A 17316-nucleotide genomic window follows, 5' to 3' on the forward strand; every position below is an offset into this window, starting at 1 on the left:
AGTGGCTAATGGTTTTACAGAATTTATGATACAGTTGGACACAAATACTAATGTACTAGAGTCTAAAATGGAAGAAATTCAAGATAAATTGGACAATAGAATTCAAAAAATTGAAAATGATTTGACAAACACTCAGGATAATAGCTTAGAAGAAAAACCTAAAATGGATGCTGATCAAAAGTATGGTAATGCAGAAAATCTGCAACAGAAGATTGAAAAAGAGATTTTAATGGTACAATATAATTTCACAGAATATGCGATAAGATTAAGAGGTTTGCAGGAAAATAATAGAGATGATTTAAGGAAAATATCTTCTGAATTTCTAGCTGGGATTCTAAAGGTTCAACCTGACGAAGTGTTTTGTAGGATTGACAGAGTTTATCGAATCAACTCCTGGATTGCTAAGCAAAGGCAATTGCCTAGAGATGTGGTGATTTATTTTACAGATAAAGAAATTAGGAATAATATCGTGCAAAATTCCTTCAATTCTAATTTGCAATTGTATGGAAGAAAGATTTGGATTTACAAGGAACTCCCACCTAAGATATTGATGGAAAGGAAGAAATTTGGTTTTCTGGTGAATGAGTTAAAAAAGAGAAATATCCCATTCAGGTGGGACGCCCCAGTTGGTATTATATTTAGATACCAAGGAGAAAGATATCAGCTAAATACTGTTGAAAGAGCGGAAGAATTTTATCAAAATAGGTTGAAAATGAACTTAACATCTTCAGGTATAATACAGGATAAGCAGAAGGAGCCGGAAATAAAGGTAAAATATCGAATTACAGAGACTGTACCAGATGAATTGCCTTTGGATTTATTGGATACCCCAGCTGGACTATCTACAAATTTGAGAGAAGTGGCATCTAACCTTAATGTGATGACTTATCAAGGCAAGGATAAGCATGGAAACCAATTAGGGGATATACAAGGGATAAAAAAGAAACATGAGATACAAAAACAAAACCAACAAGACCAATCTACAAAGCAGAATAAAAACCGACCAGATGATACACAATTTGTAGAAAGGAAACCAGGATGGAAACCAAACCCACAAAAAGAAAAGAAAAAAAGAAATAGGTGGCATAAAAATAGAAATTTCTAAATCAGGCAACAGTGAAGCCAGTGACTTTAAAATATGAATGATTATGTGTAAACACAGAAGAGGCGACGTATTGGTTAATATCATCCTGAGGATTGTGGCAGATCTCTGCATGGCCGTAATCTGGGGACGTGAAACGAGCCTTAAACTGATGGATTTGAATTATCCATTTTGGAATTTCTTTTTGTGTTGATAAACATATTATATTATCTTGAATCACAAGGCAAGAGAATTATGCTGGGGCATGCAGAAGATCGGGTTGTTACCCACTACGATGATGGGAATTAATAATCCTGATGAAACCCACAATTATTACTATATGGAATATAATTATAATGTCACTCGGGTGGTTGCTTTTACTTTTATACATATAAGAAGATATTTACTACTGATGGGGGCAGATATGATTGAAGATCCTGAATAAACTGTTGCACCAGCAAGCTATGTTACCCGATTATGGATGTTGGTTCTACCAATCCAGTGGAAAGACCTCAAAGAAGATACTATATGGATTATAAATTTAAAGTCATTGTCTTTTCTTTTTTTTATTTAGATATAATGGAAAATATAGACATATATTTTTAAGTAGTGTGGGCAGTGAATCAAAGATATTAAGAAATGTTGTGTATGGTAATTTTGCATGATAGTGGGTGAATAAGCTAGTTACTAGATTGATTAGTCTAAGAAAAGGGATTTTTAAGTGATATATTTAGGGGAGTGGAGGAAATGGATAGAGTGGAATAAATGTTAAACTAGATTTTATGGGGAAGGCCGCTTTGAAATGTTATAGTAATATATATAGAAGATTAAATGTTAAAGTAGGACTTATCGTATAGTTTTAAAGTGGAGAAGTTATTCTATAATGTTATAGTATAATGTCTTTTTTTTTTCCTTTCTTTTCTCTTTTCTGAAATGTATGGATAAAGGGGGATGTTATAATATTAATAATATTTTTAGTAAGTAAAGGTCAATATCTAGAGGAGGGAGTAAGTAATCTGTTATGAATTAGGTTTTTTTTTTTGTTATGAAGAAGTCACAGGGGGGGATGGGTGGGGAGGGGGGGTTAGGGAGGGGGAGGGAGAGGGGGAAAAAAGGGGGGGAAATTTGTATTTGAAAACTTTTTCAATAAAAAAAAAGAAGAAAGAAAGCTAACAAGGGGATGTGCTTATAAATACTAATGGAACAATGCTTATACTTCTTTTTAACAAATGTGAACTGAAGAATGACTGAAAATATTTTAGATATGTCTCCATTCTGGAGAAGACATAGAAGCTCTGTTCTCATAGTAGAAAGTATCTCATAATCCTCTCTCCCAAGTACAGATTGACCAGGGTATGTGGCTGCACACTATTAGAGGAGCTGATTTTATGTTGCTGGTTTTGGGCTTCCATTTCATGTCCAAATTTTATTTTTCCTTTCTCAAACAGAGAAAAAAATTAATAAAAATCCACGATGAAGTGAACTACAGATGGATTTGAAGAGGGATTCTCCTATTATTTCTGCAATATCTCCTATGTGGGTCTATGTGGAGAAAGAAGAGGAAAGAAAATTCTGCCAGCTTCCATATCATCTTGCTAATTAGCCACTGAATGTGGGCTGTAAGCAACCTCTTAGCCTTATCTCTACCATTGCTGTTGTAATATATAGTTCCCTTGTTCTGGAGTTTAAAATTTTGAATTACTTTCATGACATTTTCCTCTTGAAAATAAAGTTGATGTCTGTAATATTCCAGAAGCAGATGGTATAACCTGAATAGGTTTTGTTGCATTTGGCACCAATTATATGTGAATAAAAACGAGAGAGCCCAAATGCCTCAAGTTTACTCTACACACGTAGTTGTTTATCCTTCTGCTATCCCACTAAATTAAGAAGAAAATTAGTAGATGGAATAGTAATAGTAATAGATTACTAATAGTGTTCTTTTATACTAGGAATTGATTTGTTGATACAGTTGCCAAAACAGTTGGCCATTGTTGATGTAAGCAAAAGTTATGATTTGCCCAATTTTTCATGCAGAGTTAAAAACATAAGGCATTCCTTATGTTTTATGTTATATTGCCAGTAGGAACTATAAGAAAGATAACTGATTCAGTTAGCTGATTTTGATCGTCATGAAACATTGTTTATCATATTTTTATTCTGCCTTGTAAAACTGATACAGGTAGTCCTCAACTTACAACAGTTCATTTAGTGATTGTTCCAAGTTACAACAGCACTGGAAAAAGTGACTTATGACCATTTTTCACACTTATGACTGTTGCAGCATCCCCTTGGTTTCATGATCAAAATTCAGATGCTTGGCAACTGGTTCATATTTAGGATAATTGCAGTGTCCAGGGATCATGTGTACCTTTTGTGACTTTCTGACAAGCAAAGTCAATGGGGAAGCCAGATTCATTTAACAACAATATTACTACTTAACAACTGCAATTATTCACTTAACAACTCTGGCAAGAAAGGTCATAAAATGGAGCAAAACTCACTTAGCAACATACATCTGGGGCTCAATTGTTGTCGTAAATCGAGGACCGCCTGTATTTTTCTATGCTCACCATTCGTTAATATATTTAATTTGAATGCTAAACAAAAATCACTTCACAAGGTTTTTTTTCCCCCTTAAAAATGACTTTTTAGATTTTTCTGAAAGTTAATAAACATTCTTGGTCACCCTCACATCTGAGGCTTCCAGATTTAGGAAACCTCAGATCCATGGCACATGTCTCTCCTTCACAAGATGGCTTCAATAGGCAACCCCACTCACCATTGTAGTTTCAGCTATTGAACCAAAGCTGTTGATAAATATGTTGCAGGTAACATTTACAGGAGGACCTGCAAGTTGAATAATAAATAGAAAAATAATGACAGTTTGTGTTTATGACATATATCAAGGATAGTTGTTTCAGTGCCAGTGGCATTGCCGCACTTACCATTGTGGTTTCTGTGACTGATCCAAAACTGTTGATAAAAATATTGCAAGTAACGTTTACTGGAGGACCTGTGAAATGCAATAAAAATGTTGCAATATATATCATAGAAAAGTTCTTCTCCACCAGAATCTATGCAATCTGGAGCAGTGGCTGCTGAAATTAAGCAAAATGTGAGACACAACAACAAATGATACTGACCCTGATCAATTTTTGTAGCCTCCCTCCTCCCATTGCAGTGAACATTATTAATTCAATTTATGGTTTAATGACAAATGCAGCAAAAGTCTTGAAGCACAAATAGTCATTGTAATCTGAGACAACCGTAGGATTCCCTGCAGAGAAAGTACAAAAAACAACTTAGACTAGATTATTTGGATGTATTGTTTTCCTACACATTTCCCTTTGTCAGTCTTAAATCAGGCTAGAAGGAGGAGAAATGGATTCTTAGAAGAAAGCCACATAGCACGAGTGAGATAAACTAGCTTCTGATATTTTTCTTGGGTAAATGTGGGGATCTAATAATCAGTTTTCATAGAACAATGATTTATGGCATCCAATTGTGTTAAACAAATAACCTTAAAACAAGACTGTATTCTGTAACAAGCAAAGTGTAAAACTGGTGACAGTGTATTTGGGTTGGTGGGGATCATCTGTTGGAATAGTTGTTTCATTCTTGTCCCTTTTAAAGACAGCAAATATAAAGGAGATAGAAAGGTGGTAGTGGTCTAGCTTTAGCAGATATTAAACCACATGTTTTTTCATATTAAGGTATTGTCAGATATTATTCATAGTTGTTGTGTATATCATATATACTATGTGCAAATATGCATTATACTGATAGCAGTACAGACATATAATCCTAAAAGTAATAGAACACTAGTATTATCTTTCTACTAAATAAATGCACAAGGGAAAAAGAGATGAAACCAGGTGTGGAAAATTAAGTAAGTAGTAAGAGAAATTAAGATATCCAAAACAAAAATGACATTAGAATGAAAGTTCCTGATTCATAATCCAAATTTTAACTATAATATTACAACAGCACTACATGTAATAATCAACAATAAGCCGATGAGCAGATAATCACTGAGATGGAAGAATAGTTTGTGTTACCCTCCCAATGGGGAGGGAGGGAGCAATGGGCATTTGGGAGAGGAAGTGTAAGGGTAGTATGAGAGTGGAATTGCTAACAACCAATGGGGAGGCTTGGACTCAGAGAGCTTGTCTTGTTTAACCTCTTCAAGGCGAACCGTCCTAGGAATGGCATGCACAAGGGCAGCATGGAGCACTTGGACCAGAGACATTCGCAAAACATCATCCTGGATGATGGTTGGACTCTGTTTGCCTGACTACTGGGGGTGGGCTCTGGGGTAATTTTCAATTTGTCTTTTTTGTGCATGTTTCCTTCAGACCTTGCCTGACTTTTGCTGCATTCAGTTTGTTCTTAGTAAAAGTACCTTTTCTCTGAATCTATGGAGTCAAGGGTTTTCTTTCCAGAGGCAACCTTGATATTAGCCAAGGTCTGCTTTAACAGTCAACCTGGAGACTGCAGTCTAACAGGGGGCCAAGCATCCAATGTCCAACCATGGGAGTGAGCTGGAGGAAACTGGAGCTATAGCCGACTCCCCCACTAGACCACACCATGCTCGAGATGAGGCAGAATGGTGAGAGGAGCTGGACTTCAATGAGAAGCCCATCAGGCTCAGATGGGTGGGGCAAAAAAAAAAGAGAACCAGAGGAACAACCCTCCTTGACTTTTACTCAAGGAAGCAGAGGTTTCCACAGACTAAAGTGGCATGAGAGGGATAGAGGCAAAGTCCCCCCTCTTGATTCAGATCCAGAGGATGCCATGCTGAGCCATTCCTTGTACTTATTACAAGAAGTGATTGAGAATTGGAGAGCCTGGGAAACTCATTCAGATGACTGCTCAAGCTCCTTGGACCACCCCAAGCAAAGCCATGAATGGAGATACTGCACCAGCAGCCACAGCACCAGTAGCACCTGGTCCACCTGGACCAGCCCCAGTCCCAGCAGTGTCACCACCAGCAGCTGTCACTGTATGAGCCCCTCCACCTGCAGGAGCTGTCCCTCAGAGATGCTGGACCCCAAATGTTCCAGCATTGAGAGTGAAGTACAGGGGAGACCTCAAGGAACTGGGGTTTTTCCTGGTGCAACTCTGGAACTACATGCAGGAGTATGGGGCTGAATTGGGGATGGAGTTAGCCCAAGTAAGATGCATGACCATGGCTCTTGAGTGTGCAATGGGCCGAGTGGATGGTCTCCCTCCATAATGATGATGCCCCCCAGCTGCAGAACTATGACCACTTCATGGCAGCTCTTTACCAATGGTTTGAGGCCTCACTGGTGGAGCACAAGACTCAGTCCCAAATGAAGATCATCACCCAATTTCAGCAGTCAGTGGCTGCATACAACCAGGAGTTCCAAGAGTTAGTGTATTGGCTAGCCACATGGCCTGAAGACATCCTGATCAATTGCTTTAAATACGGCCTGCATCTCATGGGCCCCATGCACCCTACAGCAATGTGCTGGTGGATGAAATAGAAATTGACCTAGCCAGAGACTGACACTGGGGGCAGTTACAGATGGCACAAATCCTCCCCCTCAGGATGAAAGGAAACCCAGAAGTCAGCAAAGTGTATGTCTGGGCCCAGACAATGATCCACAGCGTGTTTTAAGTGTGGGAAGGAGAGACACTTAGTTGCCAAATGCCAATCCACCAAGCTCAGCCCCAAAGCAATGGCGACTCCAGGAAAAAAGGCAGAGAAACCAGCTCCAAGGTCCTGTGAGATAGTGCTGAAAGGGGTGGAGGTCATTGAGTTTGTGACTTGTGATTATGAGGGGCTGTGAGCTCTGACTGGCCTGGGAAAAAGTGAAACCAATTCCAAGAATAATCCTCTGGTAAATCAACATGTAATCCCTGTAACCATTCCTGTGTAACTAGTTGTGCCCTCATCAGGGACCCAGGGGAGGATGTTGCCTCTACTGGACCTGGACTTCACAAGGTGTGTGGTTAGTTCTGAGCTGGTGGAAAAGTTGGGACTGAGACTTAAGCAATTAAAAGTCCCAATAGCTTTTTGCCAACTGGATGGGACAGTAGTTGGGGGGGAGCTCATTTTATAACTGAGCCAGTGTAAATGAGAATGAGAAAGCACAAAGAGATTCTGAGTTTCATAGTGGCATGTGGGATGGAGAGATCCCTCTTGCTTGGACGTCTTGATTCCAGAAATGGAACTCTTATGTGAACTGGAGGAGAAGTTACTTAAAAACCGGACACAAAGCAGCCAAAAAAGGGGAAGCAATCCCAATGCCCAGAGGCAAGAAAACCAAAAAACTGAGGAAGTTAGGGGTGGTCATGCTGGAGCACCCAAAAAGTGACCCCAGAATCCCCAAAGAATACTGGGATCTATGGGATCTGTTTAGTGAGAAGGACTCCTACGTGTTCCTACCTCATCAGCCCACTGACTGTAGTATTGAAATCCTTCCTGAGGCTAAACTCCCAAAACCTAAACTCTACTCAATGCCTCCATGAGAGCTAGAGGAGCTTCACATATTCATAGACAAAAACTTTAAATGTAGATTTATTCAACCAGCTAGACCGCGAGTGGCAGCCCCAGTGTTGTTCTGTGAGAAAAAAGATGGAACCCTTCATTTGTGCATTGACTATAGTGGGCTAAATGCAGTGTGCATAGAAAATGTTTACCCATTGCCTCTGATGAAAGACATGCTTGCACATAGAGCCAAAGGCAAAATCATCACTAAATTAGACTTGTGGGAGGCTTATTACTGGGTTCGAATCAAGGAAGGTGATGAGTGGAAAACTGCACTCTGGGATGCTTTCAGTTCCAAGTACTCCCCTTTGGTTTTCATGCAACTGTTCTGAGGTGTTGCATCACTACTTATATAAAGGGGTGCTGGTGTATTTGGATGTTATTTTAATATATACTGAGACTATGAGGACTCATGTGAAGTTAGTGTGAGCAGTCCTAAAGAGACTTCAAGCAGCTGAATTGTATAGAAAGATCTCTAAATTAGAATTTCACCAAGATAATTCATGACCTGGGTTACTTACTCATGAAAGAGTAGTGATGGACTCAGTAGATATGGCCCCTTCCTGCACTAGGAAGCAGTTACAAAGTTTCTTAGGCTTTGCCAATTTCTACTGGCAATTTATTCTCTCATTTGCCAAAATCACATTACCAATCACCAACCTTTTAAAAACTAAATGCAAGGGCAAACTGAAGCCAAGTCAGCCATTTAAGTGGAGTATAGACTGCCATGCGGCATTTGAAAAACTTAAACAGCTTCCCAAAGGTGCTATTTTTTCAAGAGGCAACTGGACTTTCTGGTTTTTCTTTGAACTTCTCATCCAAGAAGCTTCTTCAGGTCTGACTGGATGGTAGGAAATGGAAGGATTTATACTTCAAACCTTGCCTGACTTTGGCTGCATTCAGTTCATTCTTAGTAAAACTACCTTTTCTCTGAATCTATAGATTTAAGAGTTTTCTTTCATAGGAATTGATCGGAGGCAGCACTGACAGGTTGTCCGAATGCAAATTGTTTCCAATGTGATTCAGTTCAAACAATTGTATTCTCAAAGCAATACTAATTGAGCAATGCAAACTGTTCTGTTTTAATCATTTTGCTGTTCCCATTGCTATAGTATTACATATTTAATAATGTTTGCATATGAACCTACATCTGCCAAGTACAAGAGGAAAAAACACTGTCAATATAATTAAATAATCAATTAATTCATTTGTTTAATTGCTAATTAAAATTTGGATTGGCGATGGATTCCTGAAAATATTAGAACCTATATTCATACTCCTTTCCAATACCAAAAAAGGAGATTCAAATTAGCTTACTTCGGATGTGAAGACCTAGTTCTCTGGAAAATATTCTAATACTGGAAAAAATGGAAAAAAAGAGAAGAGGATTTTATTCTATGGCTATTACTAAAATATTGATCAATAGATGGCTCAAGACTGAACTTCTAAAATGTGAAGAGAAATTGTTAATGACTACTCTTTGAGTGTAATTTTTGACAATCTATGTTTCTACTTAATTGTCATGCCATTCAAGCCACTCTTAACTGCATTGCTAATAAAGTAATATGATATTTTTCAAATGCTATCCAGGAATCAAGACATACTGCATTTCCACAGTCCATTAAAGAAATTACGTAATTTAAAACAATACAAAAAAATAAGATTAGGACTAACCTGGCAATATTTGTTTTTGACCAATTTATGTAGATTTATGGAAGTAACTGCACTGTATTCAGGGTGCTTGAAAATCTATCCCTTTATCATCTGCATTAAAATCTTCCCAGGTACTGAAGTCAGACTGTCTGGTCTGTTGATTTTTCATTTTTCCTCTTTTTGAAGATAGGAATCCTAACTCTAAGAATCTTTGCTATTCCCTCAGTAAACTAGCACTTACTGTAACTTGTTTTCTGAGATTTTTCAGACATAAAAATATTGCCAGACTATTATCTACTTCCTTAAGTACCCCAGGATGCAATTTATCTCATCCTATAAATCTAAATTCATTCAAATAGCAGGATATTTCCTGAAGATATTTATATTGATATTAAGTTTCAATACTCTCCTGATCATTACAGTTTCCTGGTGGAATATTTACATTTTAGTTGGAAAATACTGAACCAAAATAGGAGTTGAGTAGCTTTATCTTTTCTTTATTAACTGCTAGCATTCTGATCTATTTATCAAACAATTGGTATAATGTTTATTTTCTTTTGTTTTTAGCTTGAACTTGTTGTAAAATGCCCTTTTTGTTATTCTTATCCTTCTTCACTATTTTCAGCTCACTCCATCTATCTCTTTCTAGTACAATCTCCATAATTCCTGACTATTTGCCTGTACCCTTCGTTGGTGTCCAGGCTATTCTCCCTCTCTCTCTCTCTCTGTACACACACACAACACACACACACACACACACATGTATATATGTATATATGCATGTCTCTAGATATCCTAATTAGATTTTTTTTTTCAATTCTGTTTTTCGATTGTTAAAAAGAACCTAGCAACACAACCTTACTATATTACACTCTAAATTTAGTAAGTCAACTTTTTCTGAGAGGTCAATAAACAAGGCAAGCACATCCCTGGGAGAAGACCGAAGAGGATTCAAAATGCAAAGCATATTCTTTAACATTTTATTATGACACATAAGAAAAATAGTTGCAACGAGGATCACTAGCTGAGGAAAAGGAACGTAACCATGGAGGAAAAGGAGCGAGAGTAAACATAATGTTGGAAAGATTTTTTTCCCACAATATCGTAGCATCTGAGAATTTTTCACACAACATAATAACTATTTTCTAATATCTGTGCCTGTCTACTATGCAGTGTTATGTCAGCATTCAGTTTAAGTTGGTTTAATTATGGTTTAATGTACCACTGCTCTTGAGTTATTCAGGTAGGGCAAAATATGAATATAAACATTTGAAAATAAAATTAACAGTTTTAAAAATTAACAGATAGTACAGGGGTTTAGTGCACCCTGTAATTAACACAGCTGCCTGCAATTCCTGCTGGTTCGAATCTCTCCAAGGCTCAAGGTTGACTCAGCCTTCCATCCTTTCTAAGGTAGGTGAAATGAGGACCCAGTTTGTGGGGGCAATAAGCTGACTTTGTATAAAACATACAAAAGAATGAAGGCTATTGCTTAACGCATTGTAAGCCGCCCTGAGTCTGCGGAGAAGGGCGGCATATAAATCAAATTTAAAAAAAAAAAATATGTATGATACACAAAAGGAATAAAAATTTTGCAGTCAAATAAGCTTGAGTTATGACAATTAATACTTTAGATATACTCTAAAATATTTTTTCTTGTGCTCTTCTATTATTTCTGTTTTCTTAGATGGACACTACCCCTGACATCTATATTCAGCTTCTATAGATGTCAGCATAACTTACCCTTCAAACTAACACCACTGCATGACACTATAATTCAATTATATCTTTGGGAAGCATCATCCTTCAGATTTTCTGCCTTCTCTGCAGGAAGAATCAAAATGTGAATTCAGTTTTTCAAGCTCCCAAAGAATAATACCTACATTCTAAATAGTAGGAAGCTTTCAGCATTTTCTATAAGATAAAAACAAGAATCAGAATGTTTTCAGAATGATCCATTCTTTTTGATATCAAGATTCGATTTTATCTTATGCTAAGTTAGCTCCAGATCAGGGCCAATATGCCAGAGGTATACCACATTTGTGGGCTGAAAATATTTTGAATTACATTTGATCTTTGCAAGAACTCAGACCTGGGATAAAGAAATAAGTAGGATCAAGGGGAAAAGCCAAATTCTGTCTTAGTTTTATATTTAAATGAAATATAAATTACAATTAATGTGCTTATTCCATAATTATTTAAACCACACAATTTGGAAGCACCTTTGGAGATATTTGGGTCAAAGCTTTGAGGACTACATATGTCCTGTGACTTCATATTGTGTTCTCATAGCTACAGCTCCTTATTATACTCTATCCCGTTCAGAATAAAAATATGAGAAAGCTTATTGTCATTGGAGCTTTGCTTCAAATATATTTTGTTTCCATCGTAAAATATATTTTTAAAAGTAAGAGAGTGCTCCAGAGTTAAAAGAGTAGATACCTGCTAACCCACTCAATTCTGAAAGTGGGAGACTGGGCTATGTTGAGGGATGAGATCCCTATGATTGATACCACCAGAGAAAGGTGAACATCATGTTTGGTATGTTTTCCTTGGACAGAAACCATTTGAGTGGGAGAAAAGAGAAGTGACAGATTCATTCATCTAAGCAAAAAGCTCTTAAAAGTATGTCTTTGAATGTTTTCAGCCTTGTTTATGGTGGTGAATTAGGACTGTCATCTCTTCTTTTCTGGTATGCTGCATTAGTATATAAACAATATGATTTTCTTCATGTGGGGAATGGTTTTTAGCTAATGCAGAGAAGAATTTCATTGGGCTGGATGTGTGTGTGTATATATTTTAAGACTCTTATTAATCTTTACAAAGTGTATCATAAGTGCAATGGAAATAATCTAATTGATTCACTTATTCAGGCATCCCCAGACTTTTTTTAAAAAAAGGTGATGGGAGCATTTGAAGGTTTAGATAATACACTAGGGATCTCTCTTAATCAGATTTTTATTTTTTTTAAAGTTAGCAAAATGGCAGGGATGTGAAGTAGAAAGGAGTTAGATCAATTGCCACAGTAATACTATAAAAACATGGGGAGAGAGGTCAAAAACAGTCAAGATGGGAGTTTTATTGTGAGATTGTAGTTGCCATCTTAACTTTTTTGACCTGAACAGATCACAGTGAATTAGTTCAGTATGATTTTGGTGCCCTGACAGTTGCACTTTATTTTTATGTACTTTTTAAAATTTACATTACAGTTTTTCTCAGCAACCCACAAAACAATGGCACAATTAAGGTACAAAAAACTTCATTAAAACTAATTAAACATACAAAGGTTTGTGATCTGGCTTATATCAGAGATAAGATTTCCCTTTAAGTCCTCGCTATTATATTGTCCACCATCAGGCAGTATATTTTTCTTCCTTAATAAAATATTAAGGAAGGAACTTAATAAACTTAATAAAAGTTTAATAAAATATTAAGGAAGGAACTTAATAAAAAAATAGGAAGAAACAACCATTCAAGAGCAACACTGAACCTTTTCAAAGCATAGAGCTGTACCTGAAACAATAGAAAAAGTGAAATGGTGTCTTTGTTATCACCAGTTGCTTTGCAGACCTCCTCTCATGGCCCAGTAAATGGCTTTTTCCATTCAACAACTCTTTTTACTTTCATGCTATTGTTTACAATAGTATATTTAATGCTTTCTTTTCTTCTTATTACTGAATAGTTTATATAATTCATTCTTTCTATGCAAAACTTTCCAATTTCTAAGCAATTAGGCTTAAGTGCAGCAAGAAAAAAAAATCTGTCAGAAGATAAAGTACATAAGTCATTATACAGTGCATTCAGAAAGTATTCAGACCCCCTTCACCTCACACTTGCAGCATAACAAAATTGACAAAAATGAAGGGGGTCTGAATACTTTCTGAATGCACTGAATATAACTCTTGGTAAATTATAAATAAAAGACCTAGTCCAATATGTGCATTATCCAGTTTTTAATTCATTGGTCCAGAATGGGAATAACATTATGTCAACACATGAATTATATAATCAGATATTCTTTTTCATAACTATGATCCTTGATGCCCAAATTGTAGCTCACTAATAATGAGCCATGAGGATGTTTCAGGCAGCGTATCTTCATCAGAAGGACTAACTTGAGGCACACTGGAACATGAAACAATAGCCCTGTCACTGGCATCTGCAGGGATGAGACTATATATGGGACAACCTCATTTATTCAAAATATCTTGGGGAGGTGTCAATAGCTGCACAGAGAAAAAATAATAATGCTGTTTAATTACAAATGTACTCAAGAGCAATATGAGTACTGCTGTATGAATATCGACATGGTACAATTGTCCCAGGATCAAACCACTTTAAACTATAGATAGGGAAGTATTTTTATATCCATTCTTGCTAGTATGTCCACAAAAGTTTACCTAGTCTAGTTTTGTTCCTGATACAGTAGATGAATACTTCATTCTATCACAGTGTTGGTGAAAATGTATCATATTCATGTTTCCTGAATTTACATGAAACCAAGAACATGTGTGTAAGCAATTTAGAGGAGTGGTTAGGCAGAAACCATGCTGGAGTGCTAGAATCTACCATGAGACTGTCAGTTCCACTAGGTACTGGATGACTTTGAACCAGTCACTTTTTTTCAACCCAGTCACCTCGTAGGATTGTTATTATAAGAGGGAGTATTTTGTACAATATCTTGAGTTGTAAAAAATACATGTAAGATATAAATAAAATCAAGCAAAACAGTTCACTGTGATCTAAAATTTAGACATCATCTGAATTTATCTGAATCATCACTAAATCTGGTGACTGTTCCTGTCTGAGAGTTGTCTAAATAGGGTAAGCCTTACTGTACTCTCTGGTAAAATATTGTTTAATGGCTGATCTAGGAGACAAAAAAATGAAATTTCTTCTGCTAACTGACTAATATTTTATCCATTAAAGAACTTCATGGGAAGCAGAAATTCTGTATCTGGGACAGAATATATACAGAGCTGCTTTCTAATGAATTGGATCATCTGTCATTTCAGCTCAACAAATGCTGATATTGACAGCTCTGCCAGATTTTAGACAGGTATGTTTATACTGAACGATGGACCTTCCCCAAAGTTGCAATATAGATATAAGGAGAGCTCCTTTTATTATGTTTCTGCCTACCATGCAAACTGAAGCCTTTGGGCAAGTCTTCAGGAAAAAAGATGACCTTCTTAAAGCACACAGAATACAGTGTTCTATCTAGTCATTCCCTTTTAATGCTGGTTTGTATTCCTGAGTCTTTGACCTGGCTTTCTATCTAAGGTATCACATTATCACATAGTCCATCATTGTTATCATACAGTCAACTCCTGAAATTTTGTAATATCTTCTCTAATATCAGGATGAAGACTTGTGTGCATTAATCAACCAGTGTAAAAAGAACCACAAAAAACCTTGCACGGGGGGTACAAGCTGCCTTGTGTTACTCCAGCTGCACTATTAAAGATACATAACAAACATTAATATAGTGGCAACGCATTTATCAGTAGTACATTGATGCACTGTTATCAATTCTTAATATAAGTATAGCATCCTGATTCAGTAAAAATGAATGGGTATAAATTAAACAGTATTTGCCTTCTGGTTTGCAATGTACTGAATAAGCCGGTATCAATCTTAGCATAGGTTAAGCAAGAGCTTTATAGTAATATAAACCAACAGGAATAAATCCAAGAAAATATCCTTATTGTTTCAATTCTTTGTGAATTCAACAGGGAGTGCCCAAAGAATTGTAGCCAAAATATAAGAGACAAAGGAAGGTTTCTGCATTGGGGGAAAATAATGTGACCAACAGAAATACATAGAAAAATGTTTCCAAAAGGAAAAGAAATCTAAATTGACACATACACGAACTACAGCAAATTGAGCATGGTCAATAGCCACAATATGCTGATTCCCATTTGGAAAAGGAAAATGGAAAACTTCAGTGAGATGTCAGATTTTCCTCGTAATAGTCTGGATGGGAGCAATTAAACCAAGGAACAATACTCTCACTATTAAGATTAATAATATTTATTAGAATGAAATGCAAGTCTAGTAGAGAGTAATTTTAAGTGTTGCACCTCTATAAAGATCATATATAGTATCACAACCAAACTCTGATTGCTTTTCCCTTTAACAAAGGAGAAGACTGGAAAGAGTGTTCTAAGTTTAATGTATATCTGCTGATTTTTTTTTGGTAACTGTTGCTAAATCAATGAATGTTCTTTTTTTTTCCCCTTGTGAATTGAAATATCTCCCAGTTGGGGGTTGAAAATTTACTGTCTTCCAGTCCATTAGTTGTACTTGCTCAGACTGTTATGTGCTTATCCCTAACCTTAAAACATCTAGAGGAATTACATAACCATCTTTGTTCTAAGGATTCTTTTAATGTTAGGAACATTTTTTTCGCAAAACAAATATTTGCATTTTCCACTATTCAGGATTTCAGTGGTTTAACATCAAAATTCCTTTGGAATTTTAGCAATGGAAAAAACTATGATAGAAATATAGTAAATAAACAAATAAATACAGAGTTAAACTGTGAAATTCTTGGGGTTCTTTGAACTTAGTTATTTGCTTGCAGATATTTTTTTACCCAACCAGGTAACATCTTTAGTACTACTGAAGTCAGGTAACAAAATGTCTGCAAGAAAACAACAAAGCTCAGGGAACAACAAGGACTTTACATGAAATGATTATATTTAATATTTTATAACATTAATTTATAATGGCATGTTGCACATGATTTAAGACCTTTCATTTTTAGAACAATTTCTTAATCAAGAAATCCCAGGTTGATGCCATGGCACTCCTATTTATTGTAAAAAAAAAAAAAAAAAGGAATTTCATTTAGTTTACAAATAAAATACCATGCTCTTTCCACCAGCAATAAAAGTTTCCAAACAGCAGTTACTGAGTTATATTTATTCTAGAGAATAGAAGAGACTGAAGTATAAGAAATATTTGGGCAGGCTATAAATGGGAAGAAGTTTCTAAAAGTTGCTGAAAGACATACAGTACTTTAAGATTGTTGCCATAAAAGCATACCTACCTAGTGTACTGAACTGACAGAGATCTTTGAGAAAACAAGTATTGTGCTAGGAACTAATGGGAGCTATTATCAACAAGATTCAAGTTATCTCATTGATAATGGCTCCCACTAGTTCCTAATTCTATACATGTTTATATGAATTATTAATTGGACTGGAAGCTAGCAGATCTGGAGGCAAAAATTCATTTTAATAGTAATTTTATTAAATATTATAATCGCAGTAAAAACTAATACATTTTTTTAAAGTAAAAGTACAAATATCCATTAAAAAAGCAAAACATGACAAAAATAGAAAGAAAAATAGAAAAGAAAGAAAAAATAAGAATATAATAAAGAAAAAATATAGGAAGAAGTGACTTCCCCATAGATCACAATTATTCAACAATTTTAGTAACTTATTACTTTATCTTAAACTATAGCAAATAATCTCTTCTTTGCCAACCTTATCACTTATCAATAAACTGATCCATAATATCTTATCATTTGAGTCTTATACCAGCAAACCTGTCTATTAAAGGTTATTAGAGACAACAATACATTTATTTTAATCTTGAACAATAAACTGACTTTATATTCCTTCTTTTTATTTCTAACAATCTTCTCTTTAGTCACTTCAAAATCTCAAAATATATGGAACAATATAGAATTTTAGAAAGCTATCAAAGGTACTCTTTTCTGCTAGGCTATGATAGAGTTGGTCTTCATTGTTTCAAAAGGTAGAAGAGTTCAGCCGCTCCTATGATTCTATCCTTGGCGTAAACTGCTGATGGACTCACTCTTGCTGATAAAGTTTAACTTTTGTAAATCTATTTTGTGTGTTATTGTATTTTACTAATCCAACAACTTCTACTTTCTGTATTTCTCCAATTTTAGTATTTCTGTCACTTGTTGCTACTTGTTCTAAATGCAATAGAAGTTGCATTTATCACATCTTTAATTTGCCATAGAATTCTTCAATATGTTCCATTATTGTTTTGGTAATATGAGTAGCAATAAGTGACAGGAATACCA

The 17316-nt window shown here is 35.8% G+C and overlaps 1 protein-coding gene across 6 annotated transcripts in view; it reads right to left on the reverse strand.

Moving 5' to 3' along the window:
* Window positions 1-17316, reverse strand: part of GLRA2 (glycine receptor alpha 2) — a 294664-nt gene that overhangs the window by 263402 nt on the left and 13946 nt on the right. For 3 of the 6 annotated variants that reach the window (XM_034435027.1, XM_034435011.1, XM_034435037.3), the window contains one exon: window positions 4030-4097. In XM_034435027.1, the coding sequence (XP_034290918.1) occupies window positions 4030-4097 (68 nt within the window). Of the gene's footprint in view, window positions 1-3863; window positions 3932-4029; window positions 4098-17316 lie in introns of all 6 variants that reach the window. The other 3 variants (XM_060686693.2, XM_034435018.1, XM_034435053.3) reach the window with 3 other exon arrangements.

Source organism: Pantherophis guttatus, chromosome 5, assembly GCF_059756535.1.
Source record: "Pantherophis guttatus breed Tessera chromosome 5, ASM5975653v1, whole genome shotgun sequence".
Classification (NCBI taxonomy): Eukaryota; Metazoa; Chordata; class Lepidosauria; order Squamata; family Colubridae; genus Pantherophis; species Pantherophis guttatus.